Source organism: Suricata suricatta, chromosome 12 (assembly GCF_006229205.1).
Source record: "Suricata suricatta isolate VVHF042 chromosome 12, meerkat_22Aug2017_6uvM2_HiC, whole genome shotgun sequence".
In the NCBI taxonomy this organism is placed as follows: domain Eukaryota; kingdom Metazoa; phylum Chordata; class Mammalia; order Carnivora; family Herpestidae; genus Suricata; species Suricata suricatta.
The window spans coordinates 13,137,719-13,162,994 of NC_043711.1; the positions used below are offsets into that span (position 1 = coordinate 13,137,719).

Consider the following 25,276-nt stretch of genomic DNA (forward strand, 5'->3'; position numbering starts at 1 on the left):
AAGCCTCAAGTTGGGCTCTGTGCCAACAGTGCAGAGCCTGCTTGGGATCCTCTCTCTCCGCTCCTCCCCTCCATGCATGCACTCATGCTCTCTCTCTCTTGGAATACATAAACTTAAAAATGTTTTTCAGGGGCACCTGGGGGGTTCAGTTGTTTAAGTGGCCGACTTCAGCACAGGTCATGATCTCATGGTTTGTTGGTTCGAGCCCCGCATCGGGCTCTGTGCTGACAGCTCAGAGCCTGGAGCCTGCTTCACATTCTGTGTCTCCCTCTCTCTCTGCCCCTCCCCTACTCACTCCCTGTCTCTCTCTCTCTCTCAAAATAAAATAAAGACATAAAATTTTTTTTTAATGTTTTTCAATAATAAAAAATGTTTTTATATAAAAATAATCTAAAAATTAATTTATTGGCATGTATTCCGACGAGAGAAAACTTCTCTCTCTGGAGGCAAACCCAGACTCGTGCACGCCTCCTGGAAGTCCCTGCTTAAAGCTGCAGGAAGACGGAAGTGTGAATCCAGCAGAGGACACTGAAGGGATAACCAGATGCATTTGGGAAGATACAGCGCAGGCAAAAATACGGGCAACCGCTGATGAACATTTTGCAAAACAGCACAACTTCAAACGTGCAGTATTATTACCTCATATACAAACCGTTTGTGTTTATATATACAAATAGTATGTATAATATACAAACAGTATTATTATCTCAAAAGACCTATCTGGAAACAAATGTTATCTAACAATACAGCCGCAAGTTTGCAAACTCTGACCCGGTGACTTTGGACAAGAATCTGGGGTCAGTTAACAGTTCAGATGAAAGACAGACTTTGATGAATTCTGAACCTTCTAACCCTTCAGAAAAAAGTAAGTGAGGCCTGGGCTGTCAGCTGAGCATCCGACTTTGGCTCAGGACATGATCTCACTGTTTGTGGGTTCGAGCCCCGCGACGGGCTCTGTGCTGACAGCTCAGAGCCTGGAGCCTGTTTCAGATTCTGTGTCTCCCTCTCCCTCTGCCCCTCCCCTGCTCACTCTCACAAAAATAAATAACTTTAAAAAATAAAATATAAGAGAAGAAAAAATAAGTGAAACATTAATCTGTCATCATGAAATAATTTCTGCAAGTCCATATTCAAAAACAGAGTGTCTCCCCCGCTCCCCTTTCCTCAAGGGCTTGAGAAATGCAGACAAGGGCGCTGTGTTCCCATGAAAAAAGAAAAGAAGCGACAGTGAGGAAAAGGCACCCAGGCCTGCTCCACAGACATCGGACAACGCGGGGAAACGGTCTTGTCAGACGCCCTCTGCTTTGGTTCTGGGACGTCTCTGCTTAGGAGTCACCGCTGGTACGCAGGCCCGGCCAGGGCTGGACCCGTCACGTGGAGGCGGTGAATGGTACCGGAGAAGGGCCTTCCAGCGAGGTCGAAGACAGCCTTCCTGGGGGCTGGTCTTTTCCAACAGGTGAAATCGCCAGGTTGCAAGGTGTGAGGCTTAAGGTCGTCAGCTCCCGGGAGGACGCACTGAAGAGAGTGTTCTGTCACACCGCGGTTAGTTTCTCACGGAAGCTATTAGGGTTTTACCCCATGGTGGTATCTCGCCTTTATCAACTATAGGGCAGAAAAGGCAGCGGTCAAGTGCATTGGACACCCTGTGACTATCTCCAAGGGTGAGAGTCTAGGAGTTCCAAACAAAGTGCACCTGAGATTTCAAAGACCAACAGCAGTGCTCTCGGCCAAGCCATTTGGAGAGTTTCTACGAACTTTGTGTCTTAAATTGGGTCTTTTTTTTTTTTTCTTTAAGTAACTTCGGTGGCCAACGTGGGCCTTGAACTCATGACCCAGAGATCAGAGTCGCGTGCTCTACCTACTGATTGAGGCAGCCAGGCGCCCCTTAAATTGAGTCTTTTTTTCCCCGTTTTTTATTTATTTTTGAGAGACAGAGAGAGAGGGTGCGAGCAGGGGAGGGTCAGAGAAAGAGGGAGTCGCAGAATCTGAATCAGGCTCCAGGCTCTGAGCAGTCAGCACAGAGCCCGACGCAGGACTCGAACTCATGAGCCACGAGATCATGACCTGAGCTGAAGTCGGATGCCCACCAGATTGAGCCACTCAGGTGCCCCTGGTTCAGCCCATTAATAAACAAAGAGTTTAACGTTCCCTGGGTGGATCCGACATCTAAAGAAAGACCAGAATTTTCTTTAAGGAAAATTTAAGTGGCGCCTGAGTGGCTGAGTCGTGAAGTGCCTGCCTTCAGTTCAGGTCATGATTTCACGGCCATGGGTTCGAGCCCCACATTGGGCTCTCTGCTATCGGCACAGAGCCCACTTCAGATCCTCTGTCCCCTCTCCCTCCGCCCCTCTCCCTCTGCCCCTCCCCCGCTTTCTCTTTCTCTCAAAAAAAAATTTTTTTTAAAAAACGAGGACAATTTGAAATTGATTGTAACGGTCACAAACAGGTTCCGCAGGCCGTGTGCAAGCTTGGATTTCATTCCAGAAGCGACTATACTTGCTCTGTGGATATTTCCAGCGAGAATTCTAGCATCTTGCCAAAAGTTCAGGGTCTGTTTCTCTAAATCTCTTTCACGATGTTCCCAGCGGGCTAGTGTGTATCATCCAGTGCCTAGCGGGGCCCTCACCGACCAGCCTGTGGACTCATCAGTAAAAATCTCAGACACCAGCTTGGTTAAGTTTTGAATATGGAGGCCAAATTCTTCAGCAAACCTATGGGGGTCCTCAGGCGCCTTAGAAAACTCTGACTCTGGGGGGCGCCTGGGGCGCTCAGTCGGTTAAGTACCCGACTTGATTCAGCTCAGGTGGTGATCTTGGAGATTAAGGCTTTGAGCTCCAACAGCAGAGCCTGCTTGACATTCTCCCTCTTTCTGCCCCTCCCCTGCTCACGTGCTGTCTCTCTCTCTCTCAAAAAAAAAGGAAACTCTGGCTCATTGTTCATCCTTAGTCCAGGGAACTGTGAGAAATTTGAGATTTCTTTGATTCCTCAAATACTTAATTTTATTATGACTTTTAATGTCTTATTTGTTTTTGAGAGAGAGAAAGACCGAGTGGGAGAGGGGCAGAGAGAGGGAGAGGGAACCAGAGGCAGGCTCTGCACCATCAGTGCAAAGCCCAACATGGGGCTCAACCCATGAACTGAGAGATCAGGACCCTGAGCCAAAGTCAGATGCTCTCTCCCTCTCTCTGCCCCTCCCCATCCCCACTCGCATGTGCTCGCTCGTGCTCTCTCTCTCTCTCATAAAAAAATTTAAAAGTAAAGAAAGGAAGAGAATCAGAATGGGGTACAGAGGGGAGGAGGCAGGGCCCAAGGATAGAAGGATGATGGCATCAGAACTGTGGCCTGAGCATAGGGTAACTGCTGGTGTGCGTGGGGACGGAGACACCGCAGGGCAGAGGGGGAAAGAGAGGCCTCAGAAGCCTTCTTTTTTAAAGAAGAAATAATGTTTCCTTACTTTTGAGATTGGGCAGGGTGGGGTGGGGGATAGAGACAGAATCTGAAGCAGGCTCCAGGCTCTGAGTCGTCAGCACAGCACAGAGCCCGATGCGGGGCTCGAACCCATGAATCGTGAAATTATGACCTGAGCTGAAGTCAGATGCTTAACCGACTAAGCCACCCAGGTGCCCCTATTTTGGCTTCTTTCAATGGTTCATTTGCCTCAGTTAGTTTAGAAATAGTATTCTACAAAAAGGTGATTTTAGATTCCTGATAATGTTTGAAAGCTTCAAAATACCAATTAAATTAGGCATCTCATGCAGTTTTGACAATCTTAGAGCCACGGCTGTCCAATTCAGTTTTTTAAAAATCTTGTTTTAAAATTTTTTTTAATGTGTTTTTTATTTTTGAGAGAGAGATAAAGAGACAGTGTGAGCAAGGGAGGGTCAGAGAGAGAGGGAGACACAGAATCCGAAGCAGGCTCCAGGCTCTGAGCTGTCAGCACAGAGCCTGACATGGGGCTCGAACCCACAAACTGCGAGATCATGACCTGAGCCGAAGTCAGACGCTCAGCCGACTGAGCCACCCCTGTCCAATTCAGTTTTGAGGAAGTAAGTTTGGGGAGGTCAAAGTTTCCCCATAATGGCCACTCTGTGCTAAATTACATTTGCTACAGAGTCTGTTTTGTTCGAAATGTACAAGAGGGGGGAACCACAATTGTTTGTTTTAAAACAGTGTCTTAACAGAATTTTTAATTTATTTTATTTTAATTTTAATAGTTTATTTATTTTTGAGACAGAGAGAGACAGAGCACGAGTGGAAAAGGGGCAGACAGAGAGGGAGACGCAGAATCCAAAGCAGGCTCCAGGCTCTGAGCTGTCAGCACAGAGGCCGATGCGGGGCTCAAACCCACAAACTGCAAGATCATGACCTGAGCTGAAGTCAGACAGTTAACCGACTGAGCCACCCAGGCACCCCTATTTATTTTTTTATGTTTATTTATTTTTGAGAGAGACAGAGCATGAGTTGGGGGGACGGGCAGAGAGAGACACACACACAGAATCTGAAGCAGAATCCAAGCTCCAAGCTGCCAGCACAGAGCTGGATATGGGGCTCGAACTCTTGAACCTTGAGATCATGACCTGAGACGAAGTTAGATGCTTAACCAACTGAGCCACCCAGGCGCCCCTATTTTATTTTAAAGTTTATGTATTTATTTGAGAGAGAGAGAGAGAGAGAGCGCGTACGTGCACAAGCAAGCAACTGACAGAGAGGGAGAAAGAGAATCCTATGCAGGCTCCACAGTGTTGGCATGGAGCCTGATGCCGGGCTCGAACTCACGAACCGGGGCATCATGACCGGAGCTGAAGTGAAGTCAGATGCTTAACCAAGTGAGCCACCGAGGCGCCCCAGGACGGCAGTTTTCAATCTTAAAATGGCTGGGGTCCCACAAAGGGGAGCTCACAGCATTTTGATGACCCAGATCCCATTTCGTAGAGGTTTCTCTCTAGTGCAAAAAGACAGACTCCTAACCATCCCAGTGTCGAGGCGCCTGGGGGGCTCAGTCGGTTAAGCATCTGACTTCTGCTCAGGTCATGATCTCATGGTTTGTGGGTTTGAGCCCCACGTCAGGCTCTGTGCTGACAGCTCAGAGCCTGGAGCCTGCTTCGGATTCTGTGTCTCCCTCTCTCTCTGCCCCTCCCCCATCTGTGCTCTGTCTCTCAAAAATAAATAAATGTAAAACAAAAAATAATTAAAAAAACAAAACAAAACAATCCAATGTGGGGAACAGCCAGGTTCCAGAAGGAATTGGAACAAAGGCCAGTACAGTTCCAACTGGAGCTGTTCCAAAAAGGAGGCAGCCCAGCGGTATCCGTTCCAGTAGGGACAGTCTGGTGCCGAAAGGGATAGAGACCAAAAGTCAAATAAGTACTCTTCGAAAGGACAAAGCTTTAAAACAGATCCTGAATGGAAACGTGGAGAGCTGAAACCCCAAACAGAGCCGAGCTTAGAATCCGGGAGAGACTTACCCTCCGTGGTTGGGAAGAAAGTACTGCAGCTCAGTCAGCTTTTGGGGTTCCGTGCCCTTTTCGCTCACCAGCCTCAGAGTTGTTGGGAGGGGGACGGCTCTTCTGTGGCTCCCACTTCTGATCACCGAGTAATGTTAATCTTAAAAATAGGGGCATCTGGGTGATTCAGTCAGATGAACATCGGCTTCTTGATTTCAGCTCACGTCATGATGGCAGACCAAGCCCCGCGTTGGTGTCTGTGCTGAGCATGGAGCCTGTTTGGGAGTTTCTCTTCCTCTCTCTCTGTCTCTCCCTGCTTCCCTCTGCCCCTCTGCCCTGCTCACTCGCTTGCTCTCTTAAAAATATTTTTTTAATAACGTAAAAATAAAACAGCTGGTTATGTTACCAGCAAAATGGATTTATTCGAGGAAAGCAGAGGAACTACAATTTGGGACCAGCAGGCGATGGCCAAACCATGGGCTTGTCATCAAACAAAGGAGAGGAGGAACCCTTGTTTTATGGAGGAGGAAGTTGGGAGGGGTTGCTTTGAATTAAAGCCCATTGGGGAGAAGCAGGAGCTCAGCGTGAACACAGGGTTCACTGGCTGAGTTCCAGGGGGTAATTGATCTCTTACGGGAAATGCAAAAAATCCACCTTTTCTTCCTCAAGGACCTGTTGTTGATAATTATTTCCTCTTGATGGTTCTGCCTTGGATCACAGTTCGCCTTGGATCTGTAATTGACAATTCCTCCTATAATTGAGAGTTGAGTACTGCTTTCCCTTCCCAACTCTATTTTACTGAGGTTTCCCCTTCTTTTTTGTTGTTTTAAAACATTTTTTATTTATTTTTGAGAGAGACAGAGAGAGAGAGAGAGACAACATGAGCAAGAAGGGAGGGTCAGAGAGAGAAGGAAACACAGATCCAAAGACAGGCTCCAGGCTCTGAGCTGTCAGCACAGAGCCTGACACGGTGCTGGAACACAGAACTGTCAGATTTCAACCTAAGCAGAAGTCGGACGCTTAACCAACTGAGCCACGCAGGCACCCCTGACGTTTCCCTTCCTTAACTTTCACAGAATAGACATTCTGTTCATCCTTTGGTCTGCTGACGGACCCTTGAGTTGCTTCCACCGTTGGGCTGCAGTGAATAGTCCCGCATGTATGAGGATTCGCTTGAACCCCTGTTTTTAGTTCTCTTAGGTAGCTCCCTAGGAGGAGAATTGCTGGGTGATAAGACACTTCTTTCTAGGGGGAATGTGAACCCAGGCCCTCCAGCACCATAGTCTGCCCTTGAAGATTTTGAAGCCGCCCCGGCTGTCTCCATGCTTCAACCTTCAGACCCTGCAGGCCTCAGTTTCCTGCAGCTGTTTGGGCTGGGCGTGCCTCAACTGACTTCCTCCATCACTCTGAACGCGTCACTCTGAACACACGATTACACCGATGAAGTTTCGAAGTTTCCAGGGCAAGGGACGCAGGAAATGTCTGTTACAGAGGGGTTGGGAGGGGCATCTGATTCCAGCTCCTGTGGGGCCCATGAATTCAGAAAACCCACGGCAGCCCATAAGATAAGCAAGGAACTTAAACCCAAGCCTGAGCGGACGCTCCCGCCCCCACCCCCAGGGGGAGCATTGACCTTCACAAGGTCCAAAGTTACAGCGCTGTTTTTTTTTTCCCCGTAGCCAGAAAGCGTGTGGGTCGGCACCACTGCAGCATGAAATGCCCAAGTTTGGTGCAATGCCATCTGATGCAATGGCCCTTCATACCCGCGGCGTGGATAGTGCACTCGCCCCGTGTTGCCCCAGCTCCCCAGACCTCTCCCGACTGGGGAAGCCAGGGCTCAGTGCCTCCATTTTACGCAGCAGGAAACTGAAGCGCGCCCACCCAGGCCCCGCCCCCTTTCCTTCCCCTTTCGGGATGAGGCGGGGAGGCCCAGGGTGACTCCAACCATCACCTGGTTCACACCTATGGAACTGGATCTCCCCCAAACTAGAGCTCCCGACCCCAACGTGTCAAGACTAGACATTTCGAGAGATTCAGATGCGGCGAGGGGCAGGATTCGAATCTTTACCACCCCCGACCCCGAGAACCTTCAAATCTGACTTCCAGCTTCCAGAACCTTCCCCATCCCGGGGGCTGTGGGTTCAGGGCAGGCTTTTGGGTTCTGGGGTCTTCAACCCCCTTGCAGAGATCTGAAGAGTCCCCGGGTCCAGCCTGCCCCGCAGTCGCCCTTTGAACCATCTCTCCATCAAACACACTGTGGATCAACCGTGTGCGGAGCCAGGGGCTGGGAAGGCGCTGCTTTGTGCGTCTCCAGGCCGCAGGGAGCTCACTCTCTGGCTCTAGGGGGGCGGGACCCAAGTGAGGGTGAGAGCCCCGAGGAGCACGGAGGAGGTAGTAGAGGAAGGTTGCGGAGGGAGCGGGCTGGCAGAGGTGACGGGGCGGGGTCGAGAAGGGAAGAAGGGAGGGGCCGGCGGGGTGAATTTCTACTGGGCCATTAAGCAACTCGGTCAGGCTGGGAGAGGGGAGGCCGGCAGGACGTGAGGCTGGGAGGAGGCAGGAAGGAATTAAAGCGGGGGGCGGAGGGGGGGGGGTAGGCGGAGGCTCGCGCACAGGTGAAGCTCTCCCTCCTGCTCGCAGCGCAGAAGCGCTAAGAGGTAGAGGCTGGACCGTTGTCCGGGGTGAGTGTTGGGGGCCCCTGAAGACCTGGTGGACCCCCGCGGTGGGGAGAAGAGAAGTCGGGGCTCTAGGGAAGCCCAGGCAGGTCCCTGGGATCGGGGCTCCACCGCGTTTACCCCCAAGATGCCGGGAGGTCTCGGAGCCCCAGGTCTTAATGGCCCGGTGGCCCTCACCCATCAGTGGTAGCAGCCGCCGGCATCTCCAAGACCGGCTCGAGCCTGGCCGGCAAGGAAGTCTCTCCTGGCACTGTCCTGTCGCAGCTCTGTCCGTAGAGAGGCGTCCCTGGAGCCCGGTCCCCACTCCTCGAGGCCCACCTCCCAGGAAAGGGCTGAATCAGAGTGGAGGAGTGGAGGGCGCTCTCTGGGCTCTGGCTGTTATTCTTACTGTTGTCATTTTTGTGTCGAGATTGTTGGCGCACTGGTTGGGAGGGCCTGGCAGGAACAGCCCCCCCCCCCCCCCTCGTTGCCCAGGCTGGGGTCTTTATTGGTTCTGGAGGGAAGAGGGAACCACTGACCACCGCCAGCCTTCCCAGGCGCTGGGGACCTCAGCTCGTGGCTTCCTCTGGGATTCTTATCGCCTCCTGTTCAGCCAGTACCTGGCTTCGTGGCTTGTGCTGGGAGCTCATGGTTTCTGAACATGCCTCGGTTTCCCCTCCCTGACTAGGACGAAGACTCCGCTTCCATGAGGTTCCCTGGGATGCTCAGCCAGGGGCAGTTTTCATGTTGGGAGCCCTCCTGGCCCCTGGGGGACCTCAGGCGAGTGACTTTGGGTCTTTGAGTTTCCATTTCCCTATGCGTCAAGGGCGGGGAGAGTTGTAGGGCACTGTCATTAGCCACCCTTCCAAGTTCCTGACCCACTTGCCCTCAAAGGTCAGAGTTTTTTTCATGGCCATTACTCAGATGGTGCAAGTGAGCTCCCCCACCCCACCAGAGCCGGCCCTGGGGCTATCACTTTCTTGCACTGCCCTGTGGGTTCCTAAGGCGGCCATCAGGCGGGGCCAGGCAACGGCTGAGGAGTCTAGACAAAGAGGTGTGGATAATGCGTCAGGGAATGGGGCCCCCACTCAACCCGTGTGAGAGGATTGTCCAACCCAGACCCTTCCCTTCTCGCTCACCCCTAGGCTGTGGCAGTTCCTTCCAGGTGCTCTGGGTATCGGGGACCAAGAAGGGGCCTTGGAGGGTCTCTTCTCCAGGCCAGAGCTCGAGGGATTCAGACAGGCTTCCTTGGCCCAGGAACCCTGGGGCTGGGCTAGGTCACCCCTTGGGGACGGGGTAAGGTGTTCCTAGGTGACTTCTCTTCCTGCTACTGCCTTTGAGGCTCAGCGACTTGTCCAGACTTGTTCCCATCTGCTGTGAGTCGGGGAGGATCCCCACTATGATCCCACCCCTCAAAAAAGGGAGTGTGGCTAGGCTTGATGCCCCTCACGGGGAGCTCACTACCAGCACAGCAAACTAAAGGAAGCCCCACCAGGTAGTAGTTAAAGGCAAGGACTGAGCTCCCATTTGACCTTCCTTGGATAAGTGCTCTGTGCCTCAGTTTCCTTATCATAAAAATGAGGCCAAGAAAGCCCTACCTTCCAGGTTCAGGGGTGGGGGGTAGATGAGCAGGTGGTCCAAATGGGACCACACACAGGGCTGTGGCATTAACTCTAATCCTGACCACACGCCTCACTGTGCTCTCATTGGTGATAGTTAGTTTCACGTGAGAAAAATCATGTCATGAAGAGTGCCGGGCTCCGGCACGAGGCCTGAAGGTGTGGGGGGCTTTCAGGAGGTCCCCGAGGAAGGTCCCGTGAGACCTCAGTTCCTCCAGCTAGGAAATGAGTCCAAGGATGTCCTTTGAGGCTTGGCTGGGGTAGGGCCGACATTTAGTTAGAGGCCGCAGGTCCCCACCTGGCCCATCCCGGGACCCTGAGTGGTTTCTGAGGTGGGCTCCCCAAGGTCAAGTCTGCTGAGTCATCCTTGACGAGCCCCGGGACCTAGAAGAGAGAAGTCGAAGGTCTACAGGGCCAGGGTCACGCAATCCTGAGTTCTGCCTTCTTCACACCCAGGAAGTCCCGGGGCCCCTGTTTGCATAAATCTGCTTGCTCATAGGTTTTTATTAAAGCAGAGTCTGACTGTAACAAGCCTCGGGAAGTATCTTTACTGGACTTTTTCCTCTTTTTTTCTTTTTTCCCCTTCTGCTTACAAAAATAACTTCTATTTCTTGCAAATAGGGACCTGTCCATCATCATTGGGAGGCCTCGCTAGTGTGAGCCAGTGAGGGATCACCCCCGGGTCCAGCAGGTCAGGGTTCCAGTCTGAGCAAGCACTCTTGGCCTCGGTTGGCTGTGTGACCTCTGGTGGGGGGGGGCTCCCTTTCTGTGCCCAGCGCACCCACCTGGGAACAGGAGACTGGGTCCCCCGGGAAGGCTCAGGCACAGGCAGGGGGCTCACACCCTCGACTCCCACCCTTGAGTCTCTCCAGCCTTGGACCTTGTTCTTCTCCAGAAAGCTGTCTCATCCACTGCCTTCCTGTCCGGTTCACACATCAGCTCCATGAGCGATGGGCGTTCTTTGTGGTCGTCTTGGCCGCCTGTCCAGGACCTTGGACCAGGGCATGGCACACACTGGGTGCTCAGTGTGACAATGGTCACCGATGCCAATGCTAATATTGTCCTTGTTGGCACTTCCTAAATGTGTATTTTGGTTTACAGCCTATCGTGGGACTCAGGTCGTTATGCCCGCAAATGGCACTCTGTCACCACCCTCACCCCCCTCCCAGGCGTCACTTTGCCTTTTGGAGGTCCTAGAATGTCCCATGCCCCTCTCAAAATCCCAGCTGAGCGTCGTCAATACAGCATCCTAGAGACCACAGGGATGCTGATGGTCAGCACCTGTTGGGGCCCAGAAGGGGCCAGCTGCTGGCTCCGGGTCCACCGATGGGGTTGCCGCAGCTGGCTGCAGGGGCGTCGGCGTCAGTCTTCCCGGCTGCTGGGTACGGGTTTTAGCCCTCACTTTGCTGTTTCAGAAACAGAGCAGCGAGGGGACCAGTCAGGGTTCCTGGAGCGGGAACTAGGAGCAGGGCGTGGGTCTGTCTCTGATGGGCCAGGAGAGCGATCCAGGACTCCCCCTCTCCGAGTCTCAGTTTCCTCATCTGGAAAGTGGGAGCATCGTGCAGGAAATCCCCTTGATTTGATGGGGACCTCCAAGTCCGTGTCAGTCGGGCCCTCCGTGGTCTCACAGGAGCGCAGAGTGGGGTGGGGGTGGAGGGCAGGTCCAGGCCCTGGAGGGTGTGAGCAGGGAGGGGCTCTCTGAGCAATGGGGAGGAAGGCAGGGTGAGGAGGACAGAGGTGCCCCAAGCCACATTTGCCTGGGGATTTGCCGAGCCTTGGCTGTCAACTGGGGGTGTAGGCAGAGGACGTGGGGCCAGAATTCTGCTGGTAATAGGCACTCTGGGTTAATTCTGCTCGTACTTCTAGTGTCTTCCATACTTCTAGGGCCTTATTCAGTGAACCCTTCATATGTAGTGCTGTGTGTTCACAATGAGTCATGGCTACACAGCGACTGTGTATTGGGGTCTCAGGACTGTTTAGTGGCTTGTTCGTATTCATTGTGATTGTATTCATATTCATTCATGCATCACAAATGTGCCTTGCAACTATATTAATTGTTGCCTTCAACTATTTAATTATTATAACCGGGCGCTTCCTGAATATTTAGCAGGTCACTAACAGTATATAGTAATTACTAATGTTAGGCTTCTTTTTTATTTAGTTTTTTAAGTTTATTTATTGTTGAGAGAGGGAGAGAGGGCATGAGTGGAGGAGGGGCGGAGAGAGAGGGAGACACAGAATCGGAAGCAGGCTCCAGGCTCTGAGCTGTCAGCACAGAGCCTGATGTGGAGCTTGAACTCACAGACCGCGAGATCACGACCTGAGTCAGTCAGATGCTTAACCGACTGAGCCACGCGGGTGCCCTGCTAATGTTAGGCATCTTGCTCATTAAACGCATCATGAAGACGTCAGTGCTGTGGCTATTTGGTTCTTTAGTGCTGGAGCACCTCTCGGTCGGTCTCTGCTCTGTGGGCACTTGCTAACTTATCGGGACTGAATCGCCTTCACCTCCCAAGGCCTGGAGGGCCCCAGACTGGTAGGTGCCATGTGTCACCTGCAGCGGGGCTGGGCTAAAAGGAGAAATGAGGACATTGCTAGTATGTGGGCCATCGTTTGTATTTTTCCCCTGTTCAACAACCAACCAGTGAGTGTCACCTGGCGACACAGCTGTCGGGGACAAGACGCCTGGCCCCACCTCTGGGGCTCCAGGCTGGTGGGGGAGACAACCGGGAGAGAAGTGAGTAGATTTCCCAGTGAGAGCCGCAGAGAAGATCAGAGCCGGGGAGGCTGTGCTAGCTGGGAGGTTGAGGCCCTTCTAGAAAGGCAACATTGAGGACGCCTGGGTGGCTCAGTTGGTTAAGCGTCCAACTTCAGCTCAGGTCATGATCTCATGGTGTGAATTCAAGTTCAAGCTCTGCATCTGGGCCCTGCACTGACAGCAAGGAACCTGCTTTGGATCCTCTGTCTCCCTGTCTCTCTCTGCCCCTCCCCTGTTCATGCACAAGCTCGCTCGCGCTCTCTCTCTCTCTCTCTCTCTCTCTCTCTCTCTCCAAGATAAACATTTAAAAAACTAAAAAGGCAACATTGGGCTGAGCCTGAAGGTCAAAGAGAACCTGGGAGAAGAGCAGGAGTCCCAAGTGGAAAGGATCGGGGGAAGAGGAGAAACAGCAGTCCAGCAGGTGCAAAGGCCCTGTGGCAGGGCTGAAAGAAGCCATAAAGGCTGGTGTGGCTGCAGCAGACCAGGGGGCAATGGTCACTGGCAGTGAGGAAATGGACTGAGAGTTCCCACACCTGGCAGCCACACCCCAGAGGGAGGCCCTTGGATCTTGAAATTGAGACCAGTGGCTTTTCTGTGTATGCTAGAGGAAGCAGGCTCTGGGTGATGGCGAAATCGCACCAGTGCCTGGAGGACAGACAGCCAGGAGCAGGAGCAGCTGGTCTGGCAGCGAGGGTCCCTGAGAGTCAGCCCGTATGTCCCTGCTGTGACTCTGTCCACAGCCACTCTGTCTGGTCTGTGGGGAGGAACATGGAGGATCGTGTGCGAGCAAAGTGAGGATGTCCTCCTCCCTCAAGTACCTGTGGGGCCTTCCTGGTTTACTTGCCATCATGTCCCCACACCTCTCGTCTGTCGCTACACCCGAGTCAACCCTCCCCAGTTGCCTCCCATGTGAAAGGCTCACAGGCTGCATACAGTTGTTCCTCCTGGTCTGTCCTTCTCCATCCCTCATGAACTTTACACATTGACACCCCCCCTTCGTCATAGTTCCTGAACCCACCACCTCCCTGCACTTCACTGACCAGCTCCTGTCCAGGCCCCCAGATCCTTCCCCCTGGCTGCGCCTGCCCTGATTGTCCTTATGCCCTCAGTGGCCACAGGGGGCTTCTTAAAAGCATAAGTCAATCTTGTCCCTGCCCTGCTCACACACCCTCCATGGCTCCCATTGCTCCTCACATGTAACAGCATAAGTGGTTCTTAGTGGCCCCCCATGGGTCTGACAGCCCACCACCATCTCCCTTCTGTCCCCCCTACTCCAGCCCCGCTGGCCCCCTTTCTCTGCCTTCAGCACCTTACATTTGGCATCTGACCCTTCACATCTGCTATGCCCTCTGCCAGGATACCCTACCCCCAAGGCTTTGGTCAGGCGATTACTTTCTCTCAGGATGTTCCCAGGCTGATCAGGTGCCCCACCCACGGGCCCTTCCTTCTTCAACAGTGTTTACGATATTGCGACTAAACTAATTACCTCCTCTTCCTGTATTAACATCGTAAGGGAGTTATACCTTGGTTACGCCTGTACATAGATTCACTCACCAGCCTGTGCCCAGGGTAGCCCAGTGGTGGCGGATTGGCTGACCTGGGCTCTGGGGTTGTCTGTCCTTTGTCGGATGTTTAAGTCCTTGGTTCCTTTGACAGATTCTGGAAGGCTCTGAGGTCTTGGTGGGGAATCTCCCAGAAATTCTACATCACCGGAAGGATAGGATAGACAGACCCCACCCATCGGAGTCCTGGGTTCCAATCCTGCTTTACACTGTGTCTTGGTATCCCTGTCTCAAAGCAAGGACTCCAGGGGCACCAAAGGAGCCAGGACCATGAGCCAAGGTCACGGAGTGGTTCCCACACAGCCAGCGTGTGCTGAGCCCTTGAACCTACAGTTTCAAGTGCTCTCATTGTGGGTGGGTTTTGGGGGCTCTGCAATGTCATGTCCTGATAAAGAACTAGACTCCACAGAGGAAGTGGCTGGCCAAGGTCAACTTTGCCCACTTCTTGCTCACATACTCTCTGTGGCTTCCCCTGACCTCCAGGAGACAGCCCCACTTCTCATTCTGGTGTTCAAGGTCTTTACCAGGTCTGGCTTCATTCCCTAGCCTCAGAACTCACCTCCTCTCCAAATCCTACTTTTCAGCAAAATAAACTACAGACCGCACCTAGAATAGGCCTATTTTCCTTCCCTTCGGTGCCTTTGCATTTGCTCTTTCCTCTACCTGAACTCCCCTTGGTGAGCTCCTATGCATTCTTCAAAGCCTTAGCTTCCATACCCTGGTCCCTTCTTCTGGCCCAGCCCTGATCCCACAGGGATCTGGATTTGTCTCCCTGAGATTGGGAGCTTCTGGGGGGCCAGGTCCAAGGGTGAGGCTTCTCAGGTTCCCCCGACCTATTTGTTGAATGAATGAACGGTTTTCATTTTGGGTTTTGGGGGATAAGAGCCACTGAGACCCTTCTCGGGACTGGAGGACCTGGAGCCAAAGCAGGTGGCTTGTTTGGTGATGTGAGATACCCATTGGGCCACCCTGGGACCCCTGGGCTCTGGCCCCCATCTGTGAAACAGGGGTGGCGGTTTCCCCAGTTGTTCAAAGCCCATGGCCTTCACTGAGTTCGCGGCTGTTTGGTCTCCTGTAAATCCAGGCATTCTGCACAACATGAGGACTGGAGGGGGCGGACAGCAGAATCTTGGGGAGGGGTCCGGGGACTGGACCAGGCCTGCAAGGAGCTTCTCATCAACTACCTCGCCCACCCAGCAAAGGCCTCAGGCTTGCGGCTCAGTCGCTCCGCTCCGAGGAAGTGAAACCAAGAAGTATCCCCTCCTTGGGAGACTCTGCCCCTTCAGAGAGTAAAGCCCACAGGGCAGATCAGTCACTACCTGGGCGCTGCGCAGGGAAGCACCCACGAGGTTTACTAGACCAGTAAGTCCTCAGCACTCTTAGCCTTGCCGACAGGGAGTCTCAGAAGTTCTCTCCTCTGCCTTGGTGGGTGGTAAAGGGAAGGGGGTCTTGGATGCATTAATGGAGGTCTGTTACAGGGAGGAGGGGAAGTGAGCCTCCCTGCCCTGCCTCCTAATCAGGAGCCTCATGGGAGCTGGGCTAGGAGGGTAGAGTAGCAAAATCCCTCCATTTAATTTTTTTTTTTTAATGTTTATTTGAGAGAGATAACTTACACGCGTTGGGGAGGGGCAGAGGGAGAGAGGGAGACCAGAATCTGAAGCAGGCTCCAGGCTCTGAGCTGTCAGCACAGAGCCCGATGGGGGGCTCGAAATCACAAGCCTTGAGATCATGACCTGAGCTGAAGTCTGACCGAGCCACCAGGCACCCAGAATCCCTTTGTTTACAGAAACCTTGAACCTGGGGAGGAAACATTGGGAATGCAGGTTAAGCGTTTGACTCTTGGTTTCGGCTCAGGTCGTGATCTCACTGGTAGGAGTTTGAGCTCTGCTTGGGATTCTCTCTTTCTCCCTCTCACTCTGTACCTCCCCTGCTTGTGCTCAGGCTCTCAAAACAAATAAATAAACTTAAAAACCACAATAGGAGAGCTCATAAATACTCCATATGTTGAATTTGTATAAACTCGTATCAAGGGGTTTTGTTCAACCCTGATTCTGCACTTCTAGTTTTCCCTCGTTTTGAGTTCTCTATTCCTGGTTTCTCTGTTGGTTTAGACCAGGATATCTCAACCTTGTCAATGTTGACATTCGCGGCTGGATTATTCAGAGGTGGGGCTCTTCTATATCCTGTAGGATAATTTCAGCAGCATCTCTGGTTTCCAACCACTTAATGCCTTTAGCAGCACCGTAGTCCACCCTTTGCAAATTGTGACAGCCAGAAACGTCTACAGATGTTGCCAGGTGTCTCCTGGGGGACAGAACCATCTGTTTGAAAATCCCTGAGTTCAGCTCTAAACTGCAGTTGGGACCAGGGGCGAGGTGGGGAGGGGCCCCTGGGTGGCTCAGTCAGTTAAGCGTCTGACTTCAGCTCAGGTCATGATCTCATGGTTCCTGTAAGCGTCTGACTTCAGCTCAGGTCATGATCTCACGGTTCCTGGGTTCGAGCCCCGCACCAGGCTCTGTGCTGACAGCTCAGAGCCCGGAGCCTGCTTCAGATTCTATGTCTCCCTCTCTCTGCCCCTCCCCTGCCTGTACTCTGTCTCTGTCAAAGATAAACATTAAAAAAAAAGCTACGGATGGGGAAAGGGATGAATCACCCTCTGAGATTTTATGGGTCCTTAATGAGCGTGTCTCTTGCCCAGGAGACAGGTTCTAGGATGTGCAATTCTTTTCTGGGATCTCTGGGTCTCTGGCCACAGGGGTGGCCCAGGAGGACACTGTGGCATTTCTAGTCTGATTTCCTTTTTGATGACATAGTCTTTCTATTATAGCTCATGAGGTTTTGTTTTGTTTTTTTCCTATCCTTTCCTCTTTTTAAAATTTATTTATTTACTTTGAGAGAGAAAGAGAGAGAGAGAGAGAGCATGAACAGGGGAGAGACAGAGAGAAAGGCAGAGAGAGAATCCCAAGCAAGGTCCGACTCTCAGTGCAGAGGCTGACTTGGGGCTCAAACTCATGAACCACGAGATCATGACCTGTGCCGAAACTGAGAGTCAGAGGCTCAACCGACTGAGCTTCCCAGGTGCCCCTTTTCTATCCTTGAAGCCCAGGATTTGCCTGGAGGCGCTCCTTTCCTGACAGTCCATGCTGAACTCAGGCATCTCTTGAGTCCAGGAAAATGCCCTTCTGGGATTCGGTTCACTAGTGTCCCACATCCATCAGTACACAGTTTCATCCCAAGATTATTTGCCTTTTTGGGTCTCCAGCCCTGTCCTCCAGCGGCCACCCCCCACCCCACCCCAGGCCTGGCAGCCAAGCTGGGCCGCCGCAGCAGCAGGTCAGGCTCTATGCCGCCCACAGATGGGGCCCTGGAGCAGCTCAGGCTCTGCCAGCTCCGTGCACCTGCCGTCCCTTCCCCTGGGACCTTACCCCAGATCCCGCCGGGCTGACTCTTCTGTGCCCCTCGCTTCTGGCTTAAATGTCATCCAGACCTCAAACCGAACCTGCACCCCAGACCCCATTTCCTCCTGTGCCTCTTTTCCCCTCGTATCACTTCAGTGAGGTTTTAAGTCAGGGTTTGTTTCCCCTGGAGAGTATGGGTCCTGTAGTGGAGACAGATAGGTGTCCCAGCCCTGTGGGAATCCGGCGCTCATTCATTTCTCGTCCATTCAACACACATTTAGCGCCTATTGCATACCAAGCACAGTTATGGGGACTGGGAATAAGATAGTGACTAAGACAGGTGCATGGAGCTCATGTCCTGGTGGCAGAGATGGATGAGAAACTATATATATATATATTATATATATAATGTTTTATTATGTTTTTAACTGGGTCCTGTTTGTTTATTTATTTATTTATTTTTAACGTTTATGAGAGAGAGAGAGAGAGAGAGAGAGAGAAAACAGAGTGTGAGCGAAGGAAGGGCAGAGAGAGAGGAAGATAGAATTCAAAGCAGGCTCCAGGCTCCGAGCTGTCAGTACAGAGCCCGACACGGGACCTGAACTCAAGAATCATGAGATCATACCCTGAGCCGAAGTCGGATATTTAACTGACTGAGCCACCCAGGCGCCCCGAGAAACAATACATTTTTAAAGTTTTATCATATATTTTAGGAGGCACAAGCGCTGTGGAAGACAACAAAAAGTAGCACAGGGTCGGAGATCAGGGCTACTAGTGAGATATTGTGTCCTGAGAACGGGACGTCGGAGCACAGACAGGAAGTGAGGGAGGGGTTGGTGTGCACGTCTGGGGGAGAGCAGTGCAGGCAGAGGGAATCATGATCCATGCAAAAGTCCTGATGCAGGATCATGCCTAGCGCATTTGAGGTTAAAATCCCCCCACCAACACTCTTACGTAGGCTCAGAGAGGTCAAGCCTCTTTTCCAAAGTCACACAGCGGAACCTGTGGGGCAGGATCTGAGCCCCGTTTCCGGGAGACCTCTAGCTGGAGAGGCCTGGCCAGGCAGTGTGCAGAGACCCCAACAGGGGGCACACTAGGGACATGGCTTTGCGGTCCGGGAGGAAGGCACTGTTCTGCCTCTAGATGGAAATGGGAAAGCCGCACTCTTCTTTGCCTGCAGGCCATAGCTGGGTGGGGTCGCTTGGGGCAGGAGGAGCCTTCCAGAATCCACTGACGGCCTCACATTTTCCAGGTGCCAGTGGGAAGAACAAAGAGACCCCAGAACAGCACAGCCACCGCAAGGCAGCCTGAGGTAAGTCCGGAGGGTCACGTAGTCATTCAACAAACCCTCATTGAATGCCCCTTCATGCTCACACAGTCCTGTGAGTTGGAGATAGCTCAGATGCCCCTTTTATAACTGAGGAAACCGAGGCCCAGGGTATGGAGGGCACAACAGTTAGGAAGCAATGGCATCAGGATTGAAACCCAGGAGTTGGGGGTGTCTAGAGTCTGTACCTCTCTGGAGTGAATCAGTAAGACACTCATTTGAAAATGGGTAAGTCCTGCCTTGGGTCTGATCCAGGACTTTCATGCTTCACTGGACAATAGAGCTTCAAATTTAGGACTGAAAAACAGTACAGGCAAAAGGAACTTAAGGGAATCCAGAGAAGCCTGGGAAAGGGATCTGGAAGGGAGACCAAGCGCTCTGCCTGGATACGGGGAAGGAAAGCTGCTAGGAGGGGGCAACCTGAGAGCTGGGGTTTTGAAGGATGAATAGGAGTTTACCAGAGAGAACCTTCATAAATGTATGTTTATTTCTAAGTGTATTTGTTCAAACATTCCCTGGTTCCCCCATGGGTCCCCCTCACACTGGGCAATGCAGGGACCCTCAAGAAGCCACAGTCTTAGACAAGGCCAAACACAGACACCCCCAGGGGATCCAGGCTGGACCAGAGGGGTAGACAGAGTAGAACAGAATCAGGAGTGTTCCTGAGGGGTTAAAGAGGGCTTCCCAGAGAATGGATCATTTAAGTTGGGTTATAACGGAAGAACAGGAGTTTGCTAAGTAAAGTTTGCTTAGTTTGAATCATGCTGGACGTGGGGGGGTCTGTGAGGAGCGAGGGGTCATACTCAGGTCTCGGGACCATTAAGAATAGTCTAGGGGGACCTGGGTGGGTCTGTCAGTTGACCACCCTCCTTTGGCTCAGGTCATGATCTGTGGTTTGTGAGTTCGAGTCCCACATCGGGCTTGCGGTCAGCACAGAGCCCAGCTCAGATCCTCTGTCCCCCCCTCTCCCCCTCCCCCCAAAAATAAACATTAGAAACACCTGGGTGGCTCAGTCAGTTAAGCGTCCGACTTCTGCTCAGGTCATGACTGTGGTTCCTGAGCCTGAGCCCTGTGTCAGGCTCTGAGCTGTCAGCACAGCCTGCTTTGGATTCTGTGTCTCCCGCTCTCTCTGCCCCTCCCCCACTCATGCTCTGTCTCTTTCTCTTCTTCTCTCAAAAATAAGTAAACATTGGGACCCCTGGGTGGCTCAGTTGGTTAAGCGGCCAACTTTGGCTCAGGTCATGATCTCGCAGTACGTGAGTTTAAGCCCTGAGATGGGCTCTGTGCTAACAGCTTGGAGCCTGAAGCCTGCTTCGAATTCTGTGTGTCCTTCTCTCTCTGCCTTTCCCGTAAATAAACATTAAAAATTTTCTAAAAAATAAGTAAACATAAAGTTTTTTAAAAAAATTTTTAAGATTTATTTATTTTTGAGAGAGAGAGTGCAAGTGGGGGAGGGGCGGAGAGAGAGGGAAACACAGAATCCGAAGACAGGCTCCAGGCTCTGAGCTAGCTGTCAGCACAGAGCCCGACGTGGGGCTCAAACCCAGGAGCAGTGAGATTATGACCTGAGCCAAAGTCAGACGCCTAACTGACTGGGCCACCTAGGTGCCCCCTCATAAAAATGTTTTAATAAATCAATAAAATAAATAAGCATTAAAAACACATAGTCTAGAGAACATCGGTGATGGTTTATATCAGAATGCCAGAAGTTCAGAGCTTCCTAGAGGAGCAAGTAAAAAGGGAAACACGAAGGATCCTAATAGCACTCAACTGGTAAAGAGGGAATTCTTTGGGCTCCTTCGCCATTTCTGAGGCAGGGACATGAGGAAGGACCAGGTCAAAAGGGGGTATTCTGGGCACCGGAGCCTGAGAGGCTCACCTTGGCATCTCCATGCCTCAGTTTCTCTGTAAGTATTTAATGCCCAGCAGGGCCCAGGGCAACTGTCAGAGCCCACACTGTCTGAGGAGGGTGGGAGGAGGTGGGATGAGCGGGGGATAGGACAGTGTTCGACCCATCGGGATCCTTAATGCCTGTGACTCTTAGCAGGGACCACCAGGCCGACCAGGATGAGATGTCCTTGGCCCCGGCGCCCAGAGGTGGGCCTGGCTGTAACCCTCAGCATCTTCACCCTCTTCTTCCTCAGTCTGCGCATGTCATCGTCCCCCTTGCAGAGCCTGAAGGAGCCCTGGGCCCACCCCATGGCTCTGAGCTGGCCCTCTCCACCCTCTCAGCCCTCCCATCGCCCACTGCCCGCCCCCTGCAAGCCCAACGCCTCCACCCAGCCGCCCGCCCCCTGCGGGGCCAACACCTCCATGGCCGCCCTGCCCAACTTCAAGGGGCAGCCGCAGCACGTGCGTGACTTCCTGCTGTACAGACACTGCCGTGACTTCCCACTGCTGCAGGACGTGCCTCTGGACAAGTGCACGAAGCCCGTCTTCCTGCTGCTGGTGATCAAGTCCTCACCCAGGAATTACGAGCGGCGGGAGCTGGTGCGGCGCACTTGGGGTCGCGAGCGCCGGGTGCGAGGCGTCGAGCTGCGCCGCATCTTCCTGGTGGGCACGGCCCCCAACCCGCTGGAGGCTCGCAAGGTCAACCGGCTGCTGGAGATGGAGGCGCGGGTGCACGGTGACATCCTGCAGTGGGACTTCCACGACTCCTTCTTCAACCTCACACTCAAACAGGTGAGCCGGCAGGGAGTCACCTGATGAGGGCCACCCCATCCTTCCCGCCCACTCACCACCGCTCCTCCGAGGGGTCCAGGGGACCTCCCACCCCACTCTCTCTACTGTCCTGCAGTGGTCGGGGTCTTCTTCCTCTAAGGGAAGCAGGGAGAAAAGGCTGGGTGACTGGGGTTTAGGAGCCTGGCTGGCTCTCAGAACCTGAATTCATGGTCTGCTTGCAAATTGCAAGTAAGATAATCATTTACCTCTCAGAGCTTCTGTTTCCTTGTGGTTATCAAGGAAATGGGATTAGTTGGACCCACCCACCTCTGAGGGCTACTGTGAGAATTACGAGATGTTTGCAAAGCGTCTGGTGCAGGACCAGATGTTCAAATGATCAGCGAGGCTTCAGGGGTGCTGGACAGAACATCTTGTTGACCTGTTCTTGTTCTGTCTCCCCATGAGGCCCAGGTCTATGCAGTGGGTGCTCAGTCGGTTAGGTCCGACTTAGGCTCAGGTCATGATCTCGAGGTTTGTGAGTTTGAGCCCCACATTGGGCTCTGTGCTGACAGCTAGCTCAGAGCCTGGAGCCTGCTTCCGGTTCTGTGTCTCCTCTCTCTGCCCCTCCCCTGCTTGCGCTCTGTCTCACTCTGTCTCTCAAAAATAAATACATATAATTAAAAAAACATTAAAAAAGAAAGACCTTTCTGATGGCCAAGAACCCACTAGAAGTAGAGAGAATCCTGCCTCTACACAGATAAGGAATGGGAGGCTCCGAGGACCTACCCAGGAGTTGAAGGGGACCCAGGGCAGGTCCCTGCTTACAGCAGGCACAGACAGGTCTGGGCTCAAGTAGCTTAAGTTGCTTTCCCTTTGTTCTGTGACCTCTTGTCCAAGTCACTTTATCTGGAGACCCCTATTTCCTCATCTGTAAATGAGGTTAAAGATCACACCTGCCTCCTAAACTTGCATGAGAGATTCTGGGCCAGGCAGTGCCTGGAATGCAGCAAAAGTTATTACAGAGGAAACTGAAACTGAGGCGGGCAGAGGGCCAGAGCCTCTCAACATGCCCCGCTCTGAATTCAAAACACAAAAACATGTAAAACTATCAACTTGACAAATTGTAATCCACTACCTAGGAAGCAATGACCCACACCTTAGGTGCTGGGGACATAACAGGTGGGAGAGACACAGTCTACTCCCACCCCAGGGGAAGCCTAGAGTCTGGTGGGGAAGGTAGATGTTACATTATAGACAACCAAGTAATTACTTAGCAGCAGCGCTTGGCCAGGCAGAGTCAGAAGGAATAACAATAAACGTAAATGTGACAGTTTTCAAGCACAGGTTGGTACCTTACAGAGCATCATCTCCACGGGTCCCCAACACTCCCAGAGGCAGGTCCTATGATGAGGTCTGTCTGGAAAGTTGGAGACTGAGGCTCCTGCCCAGGGGACACAGCCTCATCTGGGCTCCTTGGGCTGGGCAGCCAGCAGGGACCCCCACCAACTGCCCCAGACCTCGAGCTTGTGTGCCCTGCCCACCGCCTGCAGGTACTCTTCCTACAGTGGCAGGAGACACGGTGCACCAATGCCAGCTTCCTGCTCAATGGGGATGATGACGTCTTTGCACACACAGACAACATGGTCTCCTACCTTCAGGACCATAACCCCGACCACCACCTCTTTGTGGGGCATCTGATCCACAGTGTGGGCCCCATCCGGCTTCCCTGGAGCAAGTACTACGTGCCAACAGTGGTGACTGAGGAGAAGCTGTACCCTCCCTACTGTGGGGGGGGCGGCTTCCTGCTCTCCCGCTTCACGGCCGCTGCCCTGCGCCGGGCCGCCCACACCCTGGACCTCTTCCCTATCGATGATGTCTTCCTGGGCATGTGCCTGAAGCAGGAGGGGCTGAAACCCGCCTCCCACAGCGGGATCCGCACAGCTGGCATTGCTGTTCCCTCGGCCGACGTATCCTCCTTTGACCCCTGCTTCTACCGGGACCTGCTGCTGGTACACCGCTTCTTGCCATATGAGATGCTGCTCATGTGGGATGCCCTGAGCCAGCCCAACCTCACCTGCGGCCCACAAGTGCGGGTCTACTGAGGTGGGACCGACCCGCTGCCTGCAGGTTCTGGTCTCCACCCCCCACCGGAAGGAGCCACCGCATCTTCCTCCCAGGAACCAGAAAGCTCTGTTCTCCTAAGTGGGCCAGGCATCTCGGAGTGCCAGGGCCGGTCTGATGAGGGAACGGTCTAGCTGGCAAACTCCTAGACATCTTTCAGAACCCACCCGGTACTCGAACCCGTGTTCATTATATCCTCCCTCGCCTCTTGCCTAAAGGGGGACGGTCTCTTTCCACGGCAGCCAACTGCAGAGTGCATGTGAGTCAAGTTTCCATTTCCCAGCTCCGACCTTGATCGTGGGGTGAACCTTAAATGGCAGCCGACCCCCTCCTTGAACCATGTAAACCCTCAGTGGTTTAATGGTAGGTGAGTTCCAGCCATGGTTCAAGGTCAGTTGGGAACTCCTAGGTCCATGTACAGCCGAAGTGAGAAGGATTTGGCAGCTTGGGAAAGGGAAAGTGGTTTTGTTCTCTCCCGGGTCCCCGGGTCTCCACCCACCTCAGACCTCAGAGAGTGGAAGGGGCCAGAGAGCCCACGGGCGGGACCACCCCCTCCCTGCTAGTGCTGTCAGGCACTCTAATGGTGGAAATGTCCCGCGCAGGAGGCACATGGCTGTCTGACTCAGGCTAGGAAAGCTCAGAGTTTCTGGAGTCCCCGAGAGGGCCCAGCCTCCATACTCCTCCCCAAGAATTCAGGGAACGATGCTAGAGCCAGAGATCAGCACACACAGTCACCCCAATGACCAGAGAATGGGGAGATTCAGGTCCTTGGATGTCTCTGAGCTCTGGGGACCCAGGGCTGGCCCCCACCCCAGGATGTCAGATTGGGGGGATCCAAGAAGAATATTGATGCCACCCCCTCCCCCAGGCTCTGGGCGGATGTCTGGGGCTCCAGCCTCGTAGGCTTTGGAGTCTTGCTTGGGATGGAGGAAAGGGGTACCTCAGCAGAGTGAGGACTGGGAAGCGGGTTATCCGGGAATAAAATGTTTTGTGAAGACCCAAAGTGTTTGTTGTTTTTTGTTTTTTTAGCGATTTGCAAGTTTTAACTCAGACCAGTCAATAATATGTACAAGTCTCATTTGCAGTAGAAAACCTAGAAATCAATGGAATGGCGTGGAGGAGCAGGGGTGAAGCAGGAGCTCCCATCGAGCAGATCTGACGTCAGCCTGCCCCTGCTCACATACCCTCTATGGTTCCCTATCACACTCAGCTCCTAGCCCCACAAGACAGGGTCTCACTGCCAGCTTCACGGCTCAGGACAGAGAGCCCCAGGGGCGTGGGACCTGCCTCGGCCTCCAGTTTCCGGCAAGGCTCCTTCCAAACACCAGCCAGCCTCTCCTCCCCTCACCAGACTCCCCTCCCACTAGGATCGTGGCTCTGCTGTCCTCTGTCCCACTTCCTGCTCTCCCTTCTTTAGAAAAGTATTTATTGTGCACCTCCTGTATGCTCCACACCTTGCCCTATATTCCTGCTCCCTGCCCTGCGGGGCAGCTTGGCAGAGACCCACCCTGTAGTGAGAAAACAAACCTATGAGCAATCAAATAGGAAGCTACCAGAAGTGGGAAGAACTTTGAGAAGTAGGACAAAGCAGTCGGACACACGGGGGTGGGAAAGAGTATTAGTTGGGACTTCAGGGGACGGGACCTGCGGAAGGAGGACATGGCCCTGGGAGGAACTGGGAGAAGGGCATTCTGGGCAGAGGGCACTGAGTGTGCAAAGGCCCTGGGGTGGGACG

The 25,276-nt window shown here is 53.0% G+C and overlaps 1 protein-coding gene and 1 long non-coding RNA gene across 7 annotated transcripts; one reads left to right on the forward strand and one right to left on the reverse strand.

Moving 5' to 3' along the window:
• Positions 1–1,036: 1,036 nt before the first annotated feature.
• Positions 1,037–8,025, reverse strand: LOC115273769. Of its 2 annotated transcripts, XR_003900936.1 has the most exons (4): positions 7,532–8,025; positions 6,099–6,176; positions 5,466–5,604; positions 1,037–1,602 (listed from the first exon to the last, which is right to left on the reverse strand). It is a non-coding gene; the product is annotated as an uncharacterized LOC115273769 (long non-coding RNA). The 2 variants fall into 2 exon arrangements; XR_003900935.1 differs by lacking the exon at positions 7,532–8,025 and having other exon boundaries at positions 6,099–6,318.
• Positions 8,009–24,544, forward strand: B3GNT3 (UDP-GlcNAc:betaGal beta-1,3-N-acetylglucosaminyltransferase 3). Of its 5 annotated transcripts, none has more exons than XM_029917024.1 (5): positions 8,009–8,122; positions 15,119–15,396; positions 18,685–18,744; positions 20,807–21,441; positions 22,971–24,544. In XM_029917024.1, the coding sequence occupies exons 4-5, from the start codon at positions 20,827–20,829 to the stop codon at positions 23,520–23,522; spliced, it is 1,167 nt and encodes a 388-aa protein (XP_029772884.1). In that variant the 5' UTR covers positions 8,009–8,122; positions 15,119–15,396; positions 18,685–18,744; positions 20,807–20,826; the 3' UTR covers positions 23,523–24,544. The 5 variants fall into 5 exon arrangements, with proteins under 5 accessions (XP_029772884.1, XP_029772883.1, XP_029772882.1 ...); XM_029917022.1 differs by having other exon boundaries at positions 8,010–8,122; positions 20,804–21,441; XM_029917023.1 differs by lacking the exon at positions 15,119–15,396.
• Positions 24,545–25,276: the final 732 nt, after the last annotated feature.

Excerpts from the sequence above, each read along its gene's own strand:
- B3GNT3 (XM_029917025.1), top strand. The coding sequence starts at position 18,899 with ATGGCATCAGGATTGAAACCCAGGAGTTGGGGGTGTCTAGAGTCTGTA. Across the intron at positions 18,957-20,806 it reads AGAGTCTGTACCTCTCTGGA|GGACCACCAGGCCGACCAGG; the intron begins GTGAATCAGTAA and ends GACTCTTAGCAG. Across the intron at positions 21,442-22,970 it reads TCAACCTCACACTCAAACAG|GTACTCTTCCTACAGTGGCA; the intron begins GTGAGCCGGCAG and ends CACCGCCTGCAG.